At 32.9% G+C, this 22,451-nt stretch overlaps 1 protein-coding gene across 1 annotated transcript in view; it reads left to right on the top strand.

The window, feature by feature from the left end:
* Positions 1-12,222: 12,222 nt before the first annotated feature.
* The window catches only part of LOC133325296 (low-density lipoprotein receptor-related protein 1), a 42,759-nt gene continuing 32,530 nt past the window's right edge, over positions 12,223-22,451 (top strand). The window contains exon 1 of the mRNA XM_061534117.1: positions 12,223-12,330. Coding sequence (XP_061390101.1) covers positions 12,267-12,330 — 64 coding nt within the window. The 5' untranslated portion in view covers positions 12,223-12,266. The remainder of the gene's footprint in view (positions 12,331-22,451) is intronic.

The following is a 22,451-nucleotide window of genomic DNA, read 5'->3' as shown; positions in this document are numbered from 1 at the left end:
TCAGATTTTGTGTAAATGGTGCATTAAAGCCCCTATATTTCTTTCGAATTGCACGAAATTTCGCATAGCGTACAGAATTGAGTCTAAAGTGATGTGTGTGAAGTTTCGGTTCAGATTTCGATATAGCTCCCATATACAGTTTCAACCGATTTTATGTAAATGTTGCACTAAAGACATTATATATTTCTCCGATAGCGATGAAACTTTGCACAGGGTACTTTTCCAGCCAGTGGGAAAGAAAAATACTTAATTATAGCTGTTAAGTTAAAAAAAAAATGAAGAAACCTTAAATTTGGGGGGCTACCGTAAAAAAAAATTGGCCGATATATCTCATTTTCTATATATAACATTCCAGAAGTAACATTAATATATGTCCAGAATTTCTATCTTCAATATTGCGAGCTTTAGTTTTTTACAGGAGTGTAGTTACGTATTTTTGCATTAATAAAACATACTATTGTAGTAACGTCCGTTTGAATTTGTCCATGATTCTGGGATGATCTTTTAAAAGCCTTTTGAAGCACCAACAATGGAATTTTATGGGTGTCCTTCGTCTTTGAGCTAGCCATGGCTGAGAAAGTTATTAAAAATAATCGCACGGTAGTATTCGAGGTTTAATTCCATTTTTATCTTTCTGAATCGGTTTATACATGTCTGTCTGTCGATATAAAATCGTAAAAAAAGTACAGGTAACATTAATTGCCCGAATGATATGAAATTTAGTACAGCTCACTTATTTAGCCGAACCTTATTGTAATTCGGTTCACATTTAGATATGGCTCCCATATAAATTAAATAGCTCCCATATAAATTAAATTAAATAGTTCACATAAATCATAATTTTTGCCCGATTGACACGGAATTTTACATAACGTACCAAAATGAGTCTAGAATAATCTCTGTTGAGTTTTGTGGAAATCCGATCAGATTATGATATAGTTCCCACATATATATTTGTGTCCGATTTAATACAAATGGTGCACCAAAGGCCCGTAGTATGTCCGATTGACACAAAATTTCAGTGTACCTAAATATGTAGAATGACGATATATCTAATTTAGATATAGCTCCGATTTGAGCTAAATTGTTCCGCAAATACTAACGTGCGATGGCCTGTAACAGAGACGAAGATGGGAGTGGTAATCCCAACCGATGGAGATCTTAATAATTAAGATATAAGTTGCGCAGGCATTGCTAGTACTTCTGATCGCTTTTGCATATGAATATATTGATCCACTGTTTGGTATAGCCCCATATAACGGTACTGCCAATATGCCGTATTTGGATTTTGGGCATCTTTTAACTACATTAGCTGTTATTTGGTATTTTGTGCTGTGATTGTAAAACAAAACAACAATTATGGACCTTAATTTCGAGATTTTTAAGATTTTGGACTCGTTTCTCAAACGAATTGGATTTATTTCAATATGGTGATGCTGTCGAAAATTGATTGAAAAAGAAAATATGGAAAAACGGACTGTGGTATTTTGGATTCTCATTGGATGCCAAATATTACTATCACAATTTTTTCCCCCGTTTTAGTATATCCCCATAAATCGATAACCACATTTGGTATTTTGAGGATATATAAAAAATTTCGGTATGGTCATGACCATGATCCTAGTCAAGCGCGAGTTTTCTCCTGTAAGATTGATTTTAGGTCGACAACTTTAGTTTTTATTATAGAAAACTGTGTTTATACTTAAAATGCATTTCGACCACTACAGTTTTATATACTTGAACCAATTTATCATATCTATACCATTTACAATTATGTGACAATTTATTTTCAATTACTACACTGAGTTTCAACATAAATAAAATTATTTTTAATTTTAAATAATAAAAAACAACTACAATACAAAATATGTTATTAAATTCTTCACGCACCAGTACACACACACATTTTCCCATGACCTTTATTATCATCCTTTTTCAAGCGTCCTGTGTTAACGTACAAAAGAGTAATACCATCATTTTTTTATGTGCCCAAGAATGTTTTCATAATATTATTGTCTGTATGCGTTTATGTGTCAATATTTCTAATTTCCCTCCAGCAGAGAAATTCTTAGAAATTTCTTTACTGCAATTCAACAATAAAAGAAAAGATTTTCATGGCTCTCTCATCTTGGCATTCTTTTCTGACACATTTTTCATTTCTCTCATCAGCACATTTTGTGTTGTTTTGCAATTTTTTATTGTTGTTGCTTTTCATTTTTTTCATTATTTTAATGTTTTTTATTCTTGTTATTGTTGGTTTGTTTTATTTATGTCGCCATGCAAAAATGTTCACACATTGCAAATTAAAAAAATATATAAAAGAACAAACCGAAATATATTTGGCAAGTGAAAATTAACTACAAGTTTTGGAAAGAGAATTTTGTAAATATTTTTTAAAACAATTTATTTGTTTTAAATATTTGATTTTTTATCGAATTATTACCAAATTTAACGAATTCGGTTTTAAAACGTAATAAAAATTCACAAAATATCGACAATTGAGGAGTACTTTTATTTAGGTGCTACCCTAAAAAGGGGACCAATATTGATCATTTTCTATCCAATTAGGACCTACTGAATAAAAAACTTATCCTTAGAAAATCGTTAATTGGTTTTGGGGACTATCCCATACAAAGGTTTCGCTTAATTTGCAGTATCTTGAAGTTTCCAGTTGAGTTGACCAAACTAAGTGTCTGAAAGAAGACATTGACAAACATATTTAATAAAGCCATGCCTAAGAAAAAAAGGCCATGGGAAATATTTAAAATAGTTTAAAAAGTCATGCCTATCATAAGAAGGCAATGGAAAAATATTTTAAAAAGGCCAGGACTATCATAAAAACACATTGAGAAAATTTTTATTAAAACCTCTACGTCTACTACAAAGAAGTTTTGAAAATATACATTTAAAAATTTTATTTTTAAATATTGTAAGTCTTTATTCTTTAAAAAATAATCGCCACCATAGGTCTTGAAAAATATGTCTAAAAAAAGTATTATAAAAAAAAAATATATATATATTAATTTAAAAATCCACGACAGGATATGCATTGAAAAAATATTGTTTAAAAATACACGCTCGCCATAAACCAAGTAAAACTATTTTTAAACTACCCATCCTAAAACGGCTATATAAATATCATTAAAAAAATCCTGTCTATAATAGGCATAGAAAAATATTTTTTCAAAAATCCATGCCTATAATGGGATTGGTTGAAAACGGCGATTTTCAAAAAAAAATGTGTGTGTGATGTGTGTTAACTTTCGTGAAAATCGGTTCAGATTTAGACATAGCTCCCACACATATTTTCGTCAGATTTTGTGTAAATGGTGCATTAAAGCCCCTATATTTCTTTCGAATTGCACGAAATTTCGCATAGCGTACAGAATTGAGTCTAAAGTGATGTGTGTGAAGTTTCGGTTCAGATTTCGATATAGCTCCCATATACAGTTTCAACCGATTTTATGTAAATGTTGCACTAAAGACATTATATATTTCTCCGATAGCGATGAAACTTTGCACAGGGTACTTTTCCACCCAGTGGGAAAGAAAAATACTTAATTATAGCTGTTAAGTTAAAAAAAAAAAATGAAGAAACCTTAAATTTGGGGGGCTACCGTAAAAAAAAATTGGCCGATATATCTCATTTTCTATATATAACATTCCAGAAGTAACATTAATATATGTCCAGAATTTCTATCTTCAATATTGCGAGCTTTAGTTTTTTACAGGAGTGTAGTTACGTATTTTTGCATTAATAAAACATACTATTGTAGTAACGTCCGTTTGAATTTGTCCATGATTCTGGGATGATCTTTTAAAAGCCTTTTGAAGCACCAACAATGGAATTTTATGGGTGTCCTTCGTCTTTGAGCTAGCCATGGCTGAGAAAGTTATTAAAAATAATCGCACGGTAGTATTCGAGGTTTAATTCCATTTTTATCTTTCTGAATCGGTTTATACATGTCTGTCTGTCGATATAAAATCGTAAAAAAAGTACAGGTAACATTAATTGCCCGAATGATATGAAATTTAGTACAGCTCACTTATTTAGCCGAACCTTATTGTAATTCGGTTCACATTTAGATATGGCTCCCATATAAATTAAATAGCTCCCATATAAATTAAATTAAATAGTTCACATAAATCATAATTTTTGCCCGATTGACACGGAATTTTACATAACGTACCAAAATGAGTCTAGAATAATCTCTGTTGAGTTTTGTGGAAATCCGATCAGATTATGATATAGTTCCCACATATATATTTGTGTCCGATTTAATACAAATGGTGCACCAAAGGCCCGTAGTATGTCCGATTGACACAAAATTTCAGTGTACCTAAATATGTAGAATGACGATATATCTAATTTAGATATAGCTCCGATTTGAGCTAAATTGTTCCGCAAATACTAACGTGCGATGGCCTGTAACAGAGACGAAGATGGGAGTGGTAATCCCAACCGATGGAGATCTTAATAATTAAGATATAAGTTGCGCAGGCATTGCTAGTACTTCTGATCGCTTTTGCATATGAATATATTGATCCACTGTTTGGTATAGCCCCATATAACGGTACTGCCAATATGCCGTATTTGGATTTTGGGCATCTTTTAACTACATTAGCTGTTATTTGGTATTTTGTGCTGTGATTGTAAAACAAAACAACAATTATGGACCTTAATTTCGAGATTTTTAAGATTTTGGACTCGTTTCTCAAACGAATTGGATTTATTTCAATATGGTGATGCTGTCGAAAATTGATTGAAAAAGAAAATATGGAAAAACGGACTGTGGTATTTTGGATTCTCATTGGATGCCAAATATTACTATCACAATTTTTTCCCCCGTTTTAGTATATCCCCATAAATCGATAACCACATTTGGTATTTTGAGGATATATAAAAAATTTCGGTATGGTCATGACCATGATCCTAGTCAAGCGCGAGTTTTCTCCTGTAAGATTGATTTTAGGTCGACAACTTTAGTTTTTATTATAGAAAACTGTGTTTATACTTAAAATGCATTTCGACCACTACAGTTTTATATACTTGAACCAATTTATCATATCTATACCATTTACAATTATGTGACAATTTATTTTCAATTACTACACTGAGTTTCAACATAAATAAAATTATTTTTAATTTTAAATAATAAAAAACAACTACAATACAAAATATGTTATTAAATTCTTCACGCACCAGTACACACACACATTTTCCCATGACCTTTATTATCATCCTTTTTCAAGCGTCCTGTGTTAACGTACAAAAGAGTAATACCATCATTTTTTTATGTGCCCAAGAATGTTTTCATAATATTATTGTCTGTATGCGTTTATGTGTCAATATTTCTAATTTCCCTCCAGCAGAGAAATTCTTAGAAATTTCTTTACTGCAATTCAACAATAAAAGAAAAGATTTTCATGGCTCTCTCATCTTGGCATTCTTTTCTGACACATTTTTCATTTCTCTCATCAGCACATTTTGTGTTGTTTTGCAATTTTTTATTGTTGTTGCTTTTCATTTTTTTCATTATTTTAATGTTTTTTATTCTTGTTATTGTTGGTTTGTTTTATTTATGTCGCCATGCAAAAATGTTCACACATTGCAAATTAAAAAAATATATAAAAGAACAAACCGAAATATATTTGGCAAGTGAAAATTAACTACAAGTTTTGGAAAGAGAATTTTGTAAATATTTTTTAAAACAATTTATTTGTTTTAAATATTTGATTTTTTATCGAATTATTACCAAATTTAACGAATTCGGTTTTAAAACGTAATAAAAATTCACAAAATATCGACAATTGAGGAGTACTTTTATTTAGGTGCTACCCTAAAAAGGGGACCAATATTGATCATTTTCTATCCAATTAGGACCTACTGAATAAAAAACTTATCCTTAGAAAATCGTTAATTGGTTTTGGGGACTATCCCATACAAAGGTTTCGCTTAATTTGCAGTATCTTGAAGTTTCCAGTTGAGTTGACCAAACTAAGTGTCTGAAAGAAGACATTGACAAACATATTTAATAAAGCCATGCCTAAGAAAAAAAGGCCATGGGAAATATTTAAAATAGTTTAAAAAGTCATGCCTATCATAAGAAGGCAATGGAAAAATATTTTAAAAAGGCCAGGACTATCATAAAAACACATTGAGAAAATTTTTATTAAAACCTCTACGTCTACTACAAAGAAGTTTTGAAAATATACATTTAAAAATTTTATTTTTAAATATTGTAAGTCTTTATTCTTTAAAAAATAATCGCCACCATAGGTCTTGAAAAATATGTCTAAAAAAAGTATTATAAAAAAAAATATATATATATATATATATTAAAAATCCACGACAGGATATGCATTGAAAAAATATTGTTTAAAAATACACGCTCGCCATAAACCAAGTAAAACTATTTTTAAACTACCCATCCTAAAACGGCTATATAAATATCATTAAAAAAATCCTGTCTATAATAGGCATAGAAAAATATTTTTTCAAAAATCCATGCCTATAATGGGATTGGTTGAAAACGGCGATTTTCAAAAAAAAAAAAAAAAACTCCTAGTTCCGTCATTTTGTTAATTGTCGACCAAAGTCAATAATCCTAGTAGATATCAGAGCCAAATACGTAGTATTTCTAATTGCTTTGGAATTTCGAGATTCAGATGTTCCATCGACCGCCATCGAAAATAAGGACTTTACTTTAATTACAAATAAATAATCTTACAAATTTGGTTCCATCTACAGATGGAACCCACAAAAAACAAACTTTCCATTGAATTTTTTTCTTCATATAACCTACCTAAATATAAACCAAAAATGTTATAAAAACAACTATATATATATACTAGCATATGCCCGTAACTTCGTTAGCGAATGTAGGAAATATTTAAACATGTTTAACATTTTATTTTATTTTCATAGAAAACTGAATATTCCAGAAAAAAACAATCCACACATTATTATTGACCATACATTCAATTTGAGTACCATTTAGCACAAAATTTCATGATTCGAGCTCTTAAGTTTCACCCAAATGCAAATTTTATCAAATTTTCCATTTAGCACACATTATTTCCATAAGTATCCTCCTCAACCATTTAACAAAAATTCCTGCATATCCCGATCCTACACCGCCACACTGATTCCAAATTCAAATTTCGGGATACCAACTCTATTGGTTCTCCCACAATTTAAATTGCACCAAATTTAGTATACAGTAGTACGAATTTTCAAAACTTCCTACATGCCCCAATCCTACACCTCCACAGTGATCCTAAATCAAAATTTCATGATTTCAACTCTATCACTTCACCCACAATTTAAATTGTACCAAATTTAGTACACATTAGTACGAATTTCTAAAACTTCCTACATATTTTAATCTTACACCTCCACAGTGATCCTAACTCCATGATTCTAGCTCTATTGGTACCCTAAAATTCAAATGTTACCAAATTTAGTACCATTTAGTAACCATAAGTATTAATTTGTTAAACTGAATCCTGACCCTAATCCTAAATCCCTACAATGATCCTAACTCCAAATTTCATTGTTCCCACTCTATAGGATCACCCAAATCCAAACTGTCCCGATTATAGTACTTTTCGTACACATAAGTAACAAATTTCCAAAACTACGTTCATATCCCCATCCTACACTCCCACGATAATTTTAATTTCAAATTCCAGGATTCCAGCTCGATTTGTATTTGTACCATATAGTACTTTTCGTACACATGAATACACGCTTTCCAAACCATCTCTTTAAGAGGACCCTACTTCTCAACCTTAATTCACACTCCAAATTTCTAGTTTTTAACGCTATCAGTTCACATGCACAAATTTAGTACATTTTCGTACTTTTCGGATAGTTATAGTTCGAATTTCTAAAAACCCTTTGGTACGTCTATTCTGCACTCCATCAGTGACCCTCAATCCAAATTTCAGAGTTCTAGCTGTACTGGTTCTCCAAATACAAATGGTATCACATTTATTACTTTTCGTACCGTTCTGGCACGAATTTCCAAAAACCCAGCCTTATCTCTCACATTTGGACCAAGAGTGACCTCACCCAAAGTTTCAAGATTCTAGCTTCAGGCGTTTCGTCTGGGCGTTGATGAATCAGTCAGTCAATCACTTTACTCTTTTATTAGTATATATATATATATATATTTACTTCCTTTTTTATTGCCGTAAATTTTCCAAATTTATTACGTGCTATTAAATCAATAATAAAACAGCTTTCATTACTTTATCCATTTTCCCCACACACGTCGTCATCATATTCACACTCCAATAAACAAAAAACAAAAGAAAGTTTTGCACAAATTTAACAACCGGGCGGATACTTTTCATCATCATAATGTGCTGTGCTTCAAAAGAAATATGAAATCAAGTATACGACCATGTTTATGTCGATAGCCAAAAGAACACAAGATTGAACTACGTGTTCAGCATAAATTTCTCCCTATAGATCGCAGAAGTAACGAATTTAACTCAAAAAAAGAACTAAACTTTACTGTTCCCCAATGACGTCATCGTTGTCGTCCTGGTCCTCAGCTTCATCATCATTGCCAAAGGACCAAGTATAGCCGGAAAAAAGTTTCCATCACGCAATATCGAAGCGCTCAGGTGTGCACAGTGCGTACTCAGCTATGCAAGCCAATGTGACCCTTAAGATACATTTTAATGTAAATGGCAGTAGGTTTCTTTTTGTGAGATTGTTACTTGCCGCTTTTTTATAGAAAAACTTTTTCGTTTTCGTTACAACTTGCTGCCAAAGTAGGTGTCTGTTGTCTATTTGACTGAGTTTTCCTGTATCCATCCGGCGGGAAATGTGCAAAAAACTTGTGCGTATTCTTAGAAGGTTCGTTTACCAGCAGAGGGATACATTTTTGGGTAGCAGGTGTGTCAACTTGAACAATAGTATCTAGAAGACTTAATTAGTATCGTTTGTGTTTGGTGTTTTTGTGATAGTAATTGATTTAGAAATACCAAAAAAAATATTTCAACTAAATTGGAAATTACACTGTGCTACAAAATATTTGCCGGTGGAAAATTCCTTTGGGAATGCAAACTCTAAGCAAGTATATCGATAACACCATACGTCAAGATTTTCAGTTATTGCGTTTGCTGGTGACCCTATAACAGCTATTGCCGGATTACGATGACTAGTCATGCCTAATGAGGAATACTTCTCATAAATATATTCAACTTTTATCGATGAGAAGTTTCGGTTAAAAAATTAATAACACGGGAAATTGCGCGGTATCTTTATGTGATGACTATACAAAAACTTGGACCTATATGATCAATTTGTAACCCAGAATACCGAATTACAGCCACTGTAATGGGGTGTGCCGTTACTCTTTCCTTGAGGCTATATAAAACATGTACCTATATTCTATTACACATTTTCTGTTTATATTTATCTCAGCCTTCACGAACTCTTTATACCAAAAGTGCGACTTAAACCTTCAAAATATCCAAATTTTGTCGATATCGTTATATTGGAGCTATAGCATAACTTAAATTTGTTGTAGGAAGATTTGCTACCGATAAAAACTTGAAAAACTAAGTTAGATCCAATTTGATTCAAACACATGCCCCAAAATACCGGATAATGGGGATGTACCTTTATGGAGGCTATCCGGAAATTACAAAAAATTTAAGATATAAAAATACAGCCAATCACAGCCCCAATATATGGGAATACCCGAAAACATGGACTAATATTTTTTGGTAAGGTGATTTTTTATTCAAGGAGAATCTAAAATATAAAATTACTTTCAGATTCCCTTTCAGAAATAAAAGAACTATCGGGCTCGTCCACGTAGCTCGTCCACGTTCTTGAAGTTATACACAACGATAAACGTCTCACTAATTCCGTTAAACTCTTAAATGGGACAGTTTGTTGATCACTACTGATAATTCGATAAATCACTGATTTATTCATTGAATATTTCCGTCCGTCTGCCCATATCAAATTGGAACAGGTCACACTTATGATCCGAATGGCACACTATTGATTTTGAAAATATAGCCCCCATAAATTTGTCCGATTACACACTAAAGTTCACCCAAGTCACAATGTTTTACCGATTGAGACAAATTTTTGCGCAGAGTACTGAATTAAATACAAAATTTATATATAGCTCCCATATACATTTTTGTCCGATTTTATGTAAATGGTGCACCAACCTCCCAATGTTTGTCCAATTTAGACGAGAATTTTGCATATCGTATTGAATTTAGAAAAAAATGTGTTAAATTTTGTAGACATGGATTCAGATTTAGATATAGTTCCCATATAGAGTTTCCTCTAATTTGATGTAAATGGTGCACCAAACTTCCAAGATTTATCTGATTGAGACAAATAGTTGGCACAGCTAACCGAATTAAGCACAGATTGACAAATGTAAAGTTTTACTGAAATTGGGTCAGATTTTGATGTGGCTCTCATATTATTTGATGTGAATGGTACACCAAATTCCCAAAAAAAAATGTGTGAAGTTTCATTGAAATCGGAATAGATATACATTAACCTCCCATAGTTTTTTCCGATTGCGATGAAATTTTATACAGTTTCGTTTAATTCGGTTCAGATTTAAATGTAACTCCTATATATATCCGTCGGATTTTATGAAATTCTGCCCTATATACCGAACGTTTGTTCGATTCAGATGAAATCTAGGACTGATTTACATATTCCTCTCATACAAAGTTTGATCCGATTCACTATATAAATGTTTATGGGTTGATTTAAATTAGTATAGATATTTAGATATTTAATTTGGTCCGATATTTCTATATTTTTGACACATGTTTGCTAGAAGCTTCAAGATTTTTCTTTAGTATTGAAGAATATTGTATAAAATTATCATTTTTAAATTTGGTCCCAGAAATATGAACAAAAGCATTACAATATAGTATGTAAAATTATGTTGGAAAAATTATTGAAAATAATTTTCCGGAGTCGGAGTTGTGCCACAACCATGATTTTTTAGCATTTCATTTCATTCAGCATTTACAGTATGTGTGTGTAGCTTTGCATACACATAATATTAATTAAACCAATATTGTTAGTCACGTATATGTTGCATACATATTTCAGAGAAACTTTTCAATATTTTCAAAGTTTTTTTTTTTTATTTTCCACCAAACACAATAAAATTAAAAAGTATTCTTTAAAAAGCGTAAAAACGCTACTGCAATATTGTCGAAAGGACATTGCCCGCATTTGTGTCTTCGAATGCTATTTGACTGCCATAGTCAAAAGAAAGTGTGGATGCAACCAACTCAAACAGAATTCTTATTTTGTGGTACTGATGTTACCAAAAGATATTTTCCGTATTTTGTTTTTCCACTTCTCACTGAATATGCAATGAAGCCACGTATGAAAGAACAACAGGAAAAAAACACAAAAATTAACATATGTGAAAATTTGCAAGCACATACACACACCAAATAAAAAGGCGACACCAAATTTTGCATATATGCACTTTGATGCTGGCAAATAGAATGATAATATTTGATAGACAGGCGGACACACTGACAAACGTTATTATGCTATGCCACCAACATACGTATATTAGCAGGTTTTTGCTTTCCTTGTTGCTCCATTAAAATTGTTTTCATTTGCCGCCACGACTCACGTTACGTCGCTACACCAATTCCCGGCTATAATTAAATCTAAAACAAAAAAATTGACTAACTAAGCACAGAGTGTCAAAGGGGCTGGTGGCCAAAACCCCGCACGCAGTCGCAATCCCACAGGCGAGCTGTAATTAAAAATGTTAATTTAATTTTAAATACATTTTAATTAGATGCTGATGTGTGGATGTGTGTGTATCCAATTTTAGATGTATGTTTGTCTACATATGTCCAAAATTTAACAATTTCAGGAGAGACATGATAATCTAACACAGTGTGTGTGTGTGCACCACTGGTCTGATATATAAAAACACTGTTAACTATAAATTAGAAATGTCAGAAAAAAAAATAACTACCAATAATAAATATTTTAGAGGCACGTTATCTACATTCTGTGACACTCACATTGATTTTTATATCTATTTCCAATTTTCTCCACCGTATTCAAAAATATGTACATTTCAATCATCTGATTACAAAATCAACCACCAATGCATATTTTCTCTCGGTGCATCCTGAATTAATGTGTTTTTTATTACTTTTGTCTGGCATTTTCAGAAACTTGTGCACCATCTTCCTTCACATGCTCTGATGGAAAATGCATACCAATGCGTTGGAAATGTGACTCCAAACCGGATTGTGATGATGGCTCTGATGAAACTGTTGGTTGTGGTAAGTTTTTGTTGGCATTTTTGTTTTGGTCAGATGATATATTTTTATCACAAAATTTGTTATTACATTTGCTTCGCATGCAAAATTATGATAATCACATCTACTTTATAATACAAATCATTGCAATGGCATTTTGTAAATGTGTGTTTGGTGAAGTGGAAATTGAGCAAATAGTTTTATCTATTATTTTGGAAATTTTTGAATATTTTGTATAGTTTTATATAGTAAACAATTTAATAGGAGAGCTTTAAAGCGAAAAATTATTTTTAGATCGGATCAAATATACAAAATTCAGAGCATTTGTAAAAATTGATTTATACGTTCTACTATTGATGAAGAAATAACTAAGCGACTTGGAAAAGTGCAAAATATTTTACAATAAAAAATTAAAAATCGTACAACACCAAATCTTTCGTTACTCCACATTGTAAGGAGGGGGTATAAAATAAATAATTGTCGGAGATTCCATAAATTATGTATAATCGGAATCAGAATATAATTCTATATCGATTTATTGATGATAGAGTTTTGGCATACATATGCGAGCGAAATTATCAATTTCGGTCAATGTTTGGACATAGCCCCCATATAATGTAGCTGTGATTTGGCATATGCAGAAGATCTTGTACATAGTTATATGTTTTTACTTAAGCCCCATATAAAAGGTTTGTCTCATTTTCATTTTTTCTCTCAAACACCCCAAGAGCTGTTTCATCTGCTTGCGCAAATACCCATACTTTTGACCCACGTAACAGCACAGATAGTATCAGCGTCGTGTAGGGTGTGAGTTTGGTCTGGCGGGAGGTGGCCTTGTTTCTAAACTGCTCACTTAGATCATAGTAGCATTTGTTGGCCAACACTATTTGATACCAAAAATTTTTCAAAATGCTGCTTCTAGATCCTCCGCTGTCTGTATCTGACACCAGGTTTCCTTCTTCATCTCTAAAGGAAGATGTGCCTGCACCAAAGCCTTCGGTGTGATGTTTTACTAGTTGCTAAAATTTCCGGTCTTCATTGTCACTCCTGTATATCTCTAATTGTAATTCTACATCGCATTACATGTTGCTACTACCCGCAGGGTTACCCTATTCGCTGCGGTTTTTACGTCAGTAGCATTACGACTTTCGTGATCGTACCATGGGTTTCTTGATGGTGGTTTTTGGTATCCAAGTGTTGCTTTTGCTGCAGTTTGCATGGAGTGGGCAATTCTTTGCCATTGCGCTACTATTCTATTATAGGGACAAAAAGTGCTTTCGTCAAGCAGGTGGGCAAGTTGAGCGGAGTAGGCCTCTGTCACCTGTTGTGTTTGCAGCTTTTCGATGTCTAGTTTCCATGTTGTGTTAGATCGCACCTTTGCTGCTACATAAAGACGAGTGCGAACCTTGGCTGCTACAAGGTAGTGTTCCGAATCGATATTCGCTCCTCGTATCGATCGAACATCTAAAATACAGGAATGCCTTCCGTCTATCACAACATGATCAATTTGATTTCTAGTTGCTTGATCAGGAGAAATACAGGCGGCCTTGTATATATCGAGATGCTTGAATATGGTGCTGCTAACTACCATGTTTGTTGCTGCCACGAAGTCAATCAACCTCATGCGGTTGTCGGAAGTTTCTTCATGAAGGCTGAATTTTCTGACGGCGGGGCCAAAGATATTTTCCCTTTCGATTTTTGCATTAAAATCTCCTGCAGAGTTTTATTTCTGTCTTTGGTCGGATGGGCAGTGCGTAATCGTTCGATTTATTTACGCCTGTCCCTTTCCCTCGCATTTCCTGTAAGGCAATAATATCGACTTTATACTTCTTGAGTACATCCGCCAAAGCGAAAACTGCGCCAGTTTTGAACAAGGGACGCACATTACAAGTGCAGATTCGCTGATCGTGGTCATTTATACGTTTGCGGGGGTCGTCAACATTTGGGGGTTTTTATACCCTTCACCACACTGTGGTGCAGGGTATTATGTCTTTGTGCACATGTTTGTAACAGGCAAAAGGAAACGAGATAGACACATGGTTTCTTTTGAGAATATGCATAGAATCACTTTCTGAGTCGATTTACGCATGTCCGTATGTCCGTCCATGTATTTTTGTGAACAAAGTACAGGTCGCATTTATCATCCGATTTGGATGAAATTTGGCATAGGTCACTTAATTGGCCCAAGGACAAACCCTATTGAAATTGGAAAAAATCGGTTCAGATTCAGATATAGCTCCCCTATATATTTTCATCCGATTTAATGTAAATGGTGCACCAAAGTCCCTATATATCTCTCGATTTGCACGAAATTTGGCACATCGTAATGAATTAGGTCTAGAAAGATGTGTGTTAAGTTTCCTGAAAATCGGTTCAGATTTGGATATAGCTCCCATATATATTTTCGTCCGATTTAATCGTCGTCGTCTTTTGTCTACAGACAGGTCAAGTTCGAAGATGGGATATATCGGTCCACGTTTAGGCATATCTCCCATATAAGGGTACCCCCCCCCCCCAATTTTACGTATTTTGGGGTTCTTGAGCGCGTTTTTTAACCGAACTCGCTGAAATTTGGTACATTTGGTTCTTATTGGGTGCCAAATATCTCCACTAATAATTATAAAGATAGGTCCAATTTTTCTGGTAGCCCCCATATAAGGGTACCCCCAATTTTTGCTATTTTGATGTTCTTGAGCACGTTTTTCAACCGAATTCGATGAAATTTGGTAGTTTGTATTCGTATATGGTAACAAATTTTCCTACAAAAAATTATCGATATTCACCCCCTTTTGGGATAATCCCCTTATAACATGCATAAATCACTCTCTGAGTCGATTTATGAATGTCCGTCCGTCCGTCCGTCTGCCCGTCCATGTATTTTTATAAACAAAGTACAGGTCGCATTTATGATCCGATTTGGATGAAATTTGGCATAGGTCACTTATTTGGCCCAAGGATGAACCCTATTGAAATTGGGAAAATCGGTTCAGATTTAGATATAGCTCCCATATATATTTTCGTCCGATTTAATGTAAATGGTCAACCAAAGTCCCTATATATCTTTCGATATGCACGAAATTTGGCATAGCGTAATGAATTAGGTCTAGAATGATGTGTGTTAAGTTTCCTGAAATCGGTTCAGATTTATCTGACCAAATGAAAAATTTAGTATCGGTTGCAGAATGGCATGTTTATTGATCCAATTTCATTTTACTGGTATTTAAACGGGTGATGACTTTAACTTTCCTTACTGGTTGTTTTCTTTTTCTTTGCTTCTTCATAGTAGGAGGGGTTTTCCGAGTGTGTGCAACTAACAAGACGTCTCAACCCATTTTTTATAGTTCTTATGGGTGAACTCGCGGCACATATCAACTCACTATTTAAACGGGTGATGAAAATACCTACCCCAGGTGACACCACGGGGAGATAATAGAGATGGATGAGGGACCAAAATATGCCTGGGCTTCGCCATGTTAAAACCAATCAGAGCTGTTGCTTGGTATCTATCATCCCCTACGCCACCCTTCAATGAAATGAAGTATATTACAATATATTTAAAGGTAGAAAATTCTAGATAATGTAATATGGCCATCATTGCATGTTTCAGATATGGAGCTATATCTCCATTATGTATTTTCATTCGAGTTGATCTTTGGACAGGACGCTGTCCTGCAGCTTACCAATTGTCGCGCGTTAAGTTTATTTCAAATCTATGCACATTTGCATATAGCTTCCATACATAAGTTAGTTCGATTTCATATAAATGATACTCCAAAGACCTCGAGTCTACCTAATTTTACATAGATTTTGGAATGGCACGTGTATGACTTGATTAAATAGTTTATTTTATTTATATATATCGCACTTTATGACCGATTAGTACCATTCAATATAATATCAATTTTACTTGTTTCCAACTTTAAAATGACTTTAAAACTTTAATACGTTTGTTGTTATTTATAATGTTTATTATTTTGTACCTCATCTCTGTGGAATGCGATGCAAATATAATTCATAATATCGTATAAACTATTCTTTACACATTTTAAAATACAGCTGCAGCTTAAACTAATGGATTACATTTACTTATTAACAAATCAACATTATGTAACATGGATATCTTAAAAAGTTTCTTTAATTTAACTTAATTTTTTTGTATTATTTATTTTTTATACCGACAGATGTAGAAGTTATTGTATAACATTTAATTTATAAACATACTACGCAAAAAACAGTAAAATTAAATAATATACAAATCTACAAAAACAAAATCCATTAATTTTGTATTGAATTAATTTACTGCACTCCCCGAACATCTGACATAAAAACATATATAATAATTTCATATTATAATTCTTCATATAATTTGTATTCAATTAGTAATTTGTGCACAAATCCATGCTAAGCCCCTGAACTGTTGTTTTTTTTTTCAATATTTATAATAATATGCAATTGCATAATGAAAATTCGTTTGAATTCAATATCGAACCTTGACCATATGATTTTCTGTTTGTAGCTTATTTTATATATTTTGTGAATATGTATGTGTTGTTGTTGATTTTGTTGAGTTTTTGCATATTATCAATTTAATGAGTTAAAATCCATTTACATTTGATTGGTCGAGTATGCTTTTTTGTATTGATTCGTTTTTGGCAATTCAACAGAGAATGACAGAAAAAAAACTGTACTCGAACGAATAGAAAAATATATTCGACAAAATCATAATGACATTTTTGTATCTTGGTCAAGTAATTGATTGCATACAATTTTCTGTGCACAATGTAGGGGAAACTTTCACTCTTATGGATTTTGAAAACTAGAAACTGGTATAGTTGCTAAATTTGTAAGAAGTTGAAGCATTCAAAAAGCAATACTCGCATACACCACACTTTGGTACAGGAAAAGATATCTATTTGTGTATTTGTGTGTAATATTCAGAAGGAAATAAAATAGAACTGTACTTACTTTTAAGGATTTACAGAGAATCACTTGCTGGGCAAAGTACATGTTGCACTTCTTATTAATTTGGAATGAAATTTGGCACGGCCAATCAACCAGTGGGTGCCATACAGTGGCCCCACAATTTGTCGATAAAATAGGAGAAATGATTGATGTTGGCCGGCATGTTAGCAGTCGTAACATCGCCCAGGAGCTAAAAATCGACCATAATTGTTTTAAGTCATTTACACACAAAAAAAAATAATAATGTATTTCTTTTTTCCCAACCTTATATATCTTTTGAGCTATATCTAAATCTGAACCGATTTTCGCCAATTAAAATAAATGGGTCAAACTTGATCCAATTTGGATCATACATGACTCCAGTACTTTGTTTAAAATAATATAAGGACAGAAGTTGGGGCCTATTGGCCCAATCCTTCAGGTACCTCCCCCACCAAGGGGGGACATCGTTAAAATCGGTCCACTCCTTCTGATACCTCCTCCACAAAATAGGCAAAATTGTGCTGAAAATCGGTCCGGTGACTTATCGGCCCACCCCTTTTTTACTTGTTCGTCCTAAATTTCTTAAACCGTAAACGGGAAACAAATCCGCATCACTTAATTTTTTTATCCGGATTTTCAGATAACAAAACCGATTTTAATCAACAGGGTTCACGTTTTGGTATAGCTCCCATGTTTTATTTTATTTTAGTCTAATTTTCCGACAATTTTTTTTATTTTACAATTTTAAATTTTACAATACGGTATCATAGAGAAAAAAAAACACTTCTGCAGATATTGGTCCATGTTTCGATATAGCTCCCAAATAACGATTCATCCCTATTTTTGGTATATAGTTCAATTGTTGATATTTTTAAGGTTTTGTAAAGTGGCTGAAATTTGGCATTCCAACTTCTGTTCGTTCGATACAGGTACATCTTTTTAAAAATATAAATGTTCCGCACCATTGTACGGAGGGACCAAAAAAGTGATTTTTGCATATCCTCTTAAGTGATTATGGGCCTCTCTCGTTTTCTTTTGAATGATAAAACCTGTGAGCGAAGTATATTATGTCGGACCGTGCCGACCATATGATACCCTACACAACTTCCACCGAACTCTATGTTTCTGCGGATCCATATTCCGAGCCTGGAAAATATTTCGCGATATTTGCAAACTTTTGACCGATTAGAAGTCCTTTGCGGCATCTTTTTCAAATCATGTTTTCCGGGAGTCACTCCATTAGATTAAAATTTTGTTATTTTACACAAAAAGTTTTGGTTCATTTGATATGCCGTTAATTATCTGACAACCATTCCAGTAAGTTGGAAATTTTGTGGTGTTCGGCTTATAATTGTGGCGTCTAGAGCGACAAGAAAACCATACAAATATACATTTTTCAGTCCATTCCATCCCCAAAATATCATCTGATCATCATCGAAAATTACAGGCGTCTTCCTTGACCATAACAGAACCTCATGCAAAATTTTCTTAGCTATCAGCGCTACATTTCCGGCATATACTAAACAATCAAATTATACGCATACCCCCTTAAATATTTACGTATAACTCCCCTATCCAAGTACGTGCATCAATATAATTGGTATCAATTCGAAGGTCAACCCCTCCTCTTGGATATACTAATTAAAAGCCTCTAGAGCCACCAGAAAAACAGACAAAAATAAAAATTAATTAGTTTTCCAATAATCTTTGGTTCGAACCGAACCTACATGCAAAATTTCATGACGATTGATTCATAACTGTGGCCTGTATCGTGTTTACAAATTATAATAGGCAGACTGATGTATACTTCCTTTCAGCTAGTCGATATATGATATGATCGATATACTCAAAGGGGTCTAGGACCAATATTTCGCTGCGCTAAAAACTCTTGGGACAACACAAAGCTATAATAGCCTGACGACAAAGTTGTGAGGGGCATAAATAAAAATACAAAAACATAATGCCCTGCACAACATTTTGGTAAACAATCAGAAGTTTAGAATTTGGACACGAAACATGAAATACAAATAAAGTAAGTAAATTACAAATAAAGTAATTCCGAATTCCCCAAACTACAAGTGAATAACTTCGAAATTAAAATACAATTATAATAAAAGTTAATCAATTCGAAAGAAATATAATTCTCAATTTTCAAGTGATATATTTCGAATTATATAGGTGTTCATTCGAAATACAACTGAAAATTGTATAGTAAAAATACAATTTCATATCACAGAATCGTTTTCACAAACTGAAAATAAATTTGCATATTCATGATTTAATTACAGTTTATTGATACATATTATGTCAATAAATATTATATTAAAAAAATTTTAATTTTTAAATTTGGTCCATGACATGACAGAATAATATGTGTTTTTGACACATTAAGAAATTGAGAAATTGCTTCAATTACAAAAATTCTGTTGCAACATTAACACACACAAATGATAGATAAATTCACATAATTGCAATTTATTTTATTATATATGCAACCATATATCCAAAACATTTTATAAACATTTTACATTTAAATTAATTCATATCTAATTTTGGAATTTACTTATTTTATTATAATTTCAAATTCAGTTTTCATGTGATTAACTTTAAAGAAGATTATCAGATTTCTCTGTAGTTTTTCTATATGCTTGCTCTAAATAATTTTAAATTTAATTCAAAATAAACAAACCCCAAATTTTCACATCCCAACCATGCTAATGGAAAATATGTATAAAAAGACCAATTTACGATTTCTTGTTATTCTTTTTGGCTGTTGTTGTCATTATTAATAAACTTTAACGACATGCTTGAGATATTTGTGGACAGAAAATGTAAAACACACCACTCTGGCAGACCGACCGACAGACATACAAATAGACCATAATAAATGTTGTCAATTATTCCATGTATAGCAGCTGAAACTATATAACTGCGTGTGTGTGACTGCATATATTTCCATCCCAACCATGCGGCCGGGCAATTCCGCCATTCATCCAGCTAGCGAGCGAGCCATCTATCCATCCAGGCCACAACAAACATTGTATGACCATTCATTTGACATATCATTCTAATAAACTAAATTAAAAAATTCCATTGTTAATTTTTATTTTTGCAACAAAACACAACTCCTCGACACAAGTGGCAGAGATATTTGCATCTCCGCATTGTTGCTAGATGGCTAGCTGTTTGTCTGTGTGAGTGTATGCGTTTAATGCAGCAAAAGTCATCATCGTCATGCTGCATGCTGCATAAATATGTGACATGTGTTGGCATATTTTTCAAAGTTCCGAAAACACTTCAAAAGTGTGAGAAACAATTTGAAATATTAATTAGAATAAGAGAGAGGATACTGAACTTCTTAAAACACTTTGGAAGAGAATGGCCATTACGTTTCACTATTTCATTCCATAAAATAATATTTGATATTGTGTTTTTTTAGAAGAAGATGTTTAAAATAGTTTAAATAGAAGTTGCAGTCATCTGAATCTAAGTATCCTGACCCAATTTGAACTGAACTTAGTCTTAGTATTTTTTTGGATCAAAAACATGTAGACTTTCTCGAATCTTCATAAATTTTAAATATACTGCAGAAGGGAATTGATTTTATTCTGTAACTTTTTAACCACATTCGATATTTATTTTACAATAATTTCATTTGTTTCTTTTATTATTTATTTATTAATAGATTTTGCTTAACCATATTTTACATATTAAGAAAAATCGGTATAATAATCTATAATTGGCTAGCACAATGCTGTGAGCCATTTCAAATCAATTACAATTGCTGTAAACAATTTAAATGCAATGGAATGCATAGCCAATGAAATGCATAGTATCTTCATGAACATTCATGTTGCACATCGTGCAATTTCTGTTATTGTCGTTTCTGAAACATCTTGCATTTAAATTTAGTAAGCCGCATCTTGCTTTTATTATAAGACTAGCCGCTCTTGCAGAAAGTTTGGTTGTATGTAATGGTTGTAGGTTATAACTCAGTAGAGGGTATAAATCATGGTGTTGTGAGTTCAGAGCTTTTGTGCGAGAATCTTGACGTTCTTTAATTATGAGCATATCTAATATTTCATTTGAATATTTACAAAATGGTGATTTGTCATGTGTTTCTTTTTTGTTTTTACAATAACAAAAGAAATTTAAACAATATCGACAGTTGTAAACGTTACAGGATATGCCTACTGCAAGCCATTATAAATGTCTGACATGTTAGACACACCGTCATATCCTTGACCTCTCAAAAATGTTGAATCCAAACCCAACCTGATTATTGTGTTTGTTATGGGCCTCGAGCCCCCAGCGTACGTCCCTGTAATATACTTATTTTTCCTGTGTATAGATTTCCGTCCGATTTTAGTAAATGGTGAACCAAACACCTAATATTTGTCCAATTGAAACGAAATTTAACACAGCATTTTGAATTGAGTATAGAATAACAATGTTTAAAAATAATTTAAATGGAAGCAGCAGCCATCTGGGTCTAAGCTTCCTACCCCACTTGCAGCCATCTTGGTCTAAGCTTCCCACCCACTCGCATTTATGATCCCAAATAAATAAAATTTGGCATAGCTCACTTATTTGGTCCAAGCACAAACCCTATCCGTGCAGAGTTTTCTTATATATTTTCGTTCGATTTTATGGAGATGGTGCACCAAACTCCCAGGCTTTGGTGCCGATTGAGACGAAATTCAGCATAGCATATTGCGATTATCATAGAATAAGGGATGTTAAGTTTCATTGAAAACGGATTAAATATAGCTCGCATATACCAAAAAATTGAAAATGGCATTCACAGTTAATTGTACATGTACGTACGCTTTGAGACGATTAGAAATTCTTAAAATCATGAGAAAACCACTATTTTTCCATTTCATTAATATCACAACTATTTTCCTACTTTGATTTCCGACTTTCCACTCACTCTTACCGAACTCTTACGATACGTACAGCAAGCCCAACCTAATGTTTAACATTGTATATGATTGAAGCAGAACAAATAAGTAAATAAGAAGCAACGGGACAAGAAGACGTTTTGGGCAGAGTAGCTGCTATATATTTTCGTTCGATGCTATGTCTATAGTCTTCCAAAAAATAATACGTTTGCTCTATCGACATGATAGTATGTAGGAACATCTCTGTATTGATTCAAAGTGAAGAAGGGTATAATTTAGTCGGTCCCGTCTGACTTT

Source organism: Musca vetustissima, unplaced genomic scaffold (assembly GCF_032173495.1).
Source record: "Musca vetustissima isolate MV318-11 ecotype Yass unplaced genomic scaffold, APGP_CSIRO_Mvet_v1 utg14742, whole genome shotgun sequence".
Lineage (NCBI taxonomy): Eukaryota > Metazoa > Arthropoda > Insecta > Diptera > Muscidae > Musca > Musca vetustissima.
Note: the sequence above shows the minus strand (reverse complement) of the source record. Positions and strands in the feature narration are given on the sequence as shown.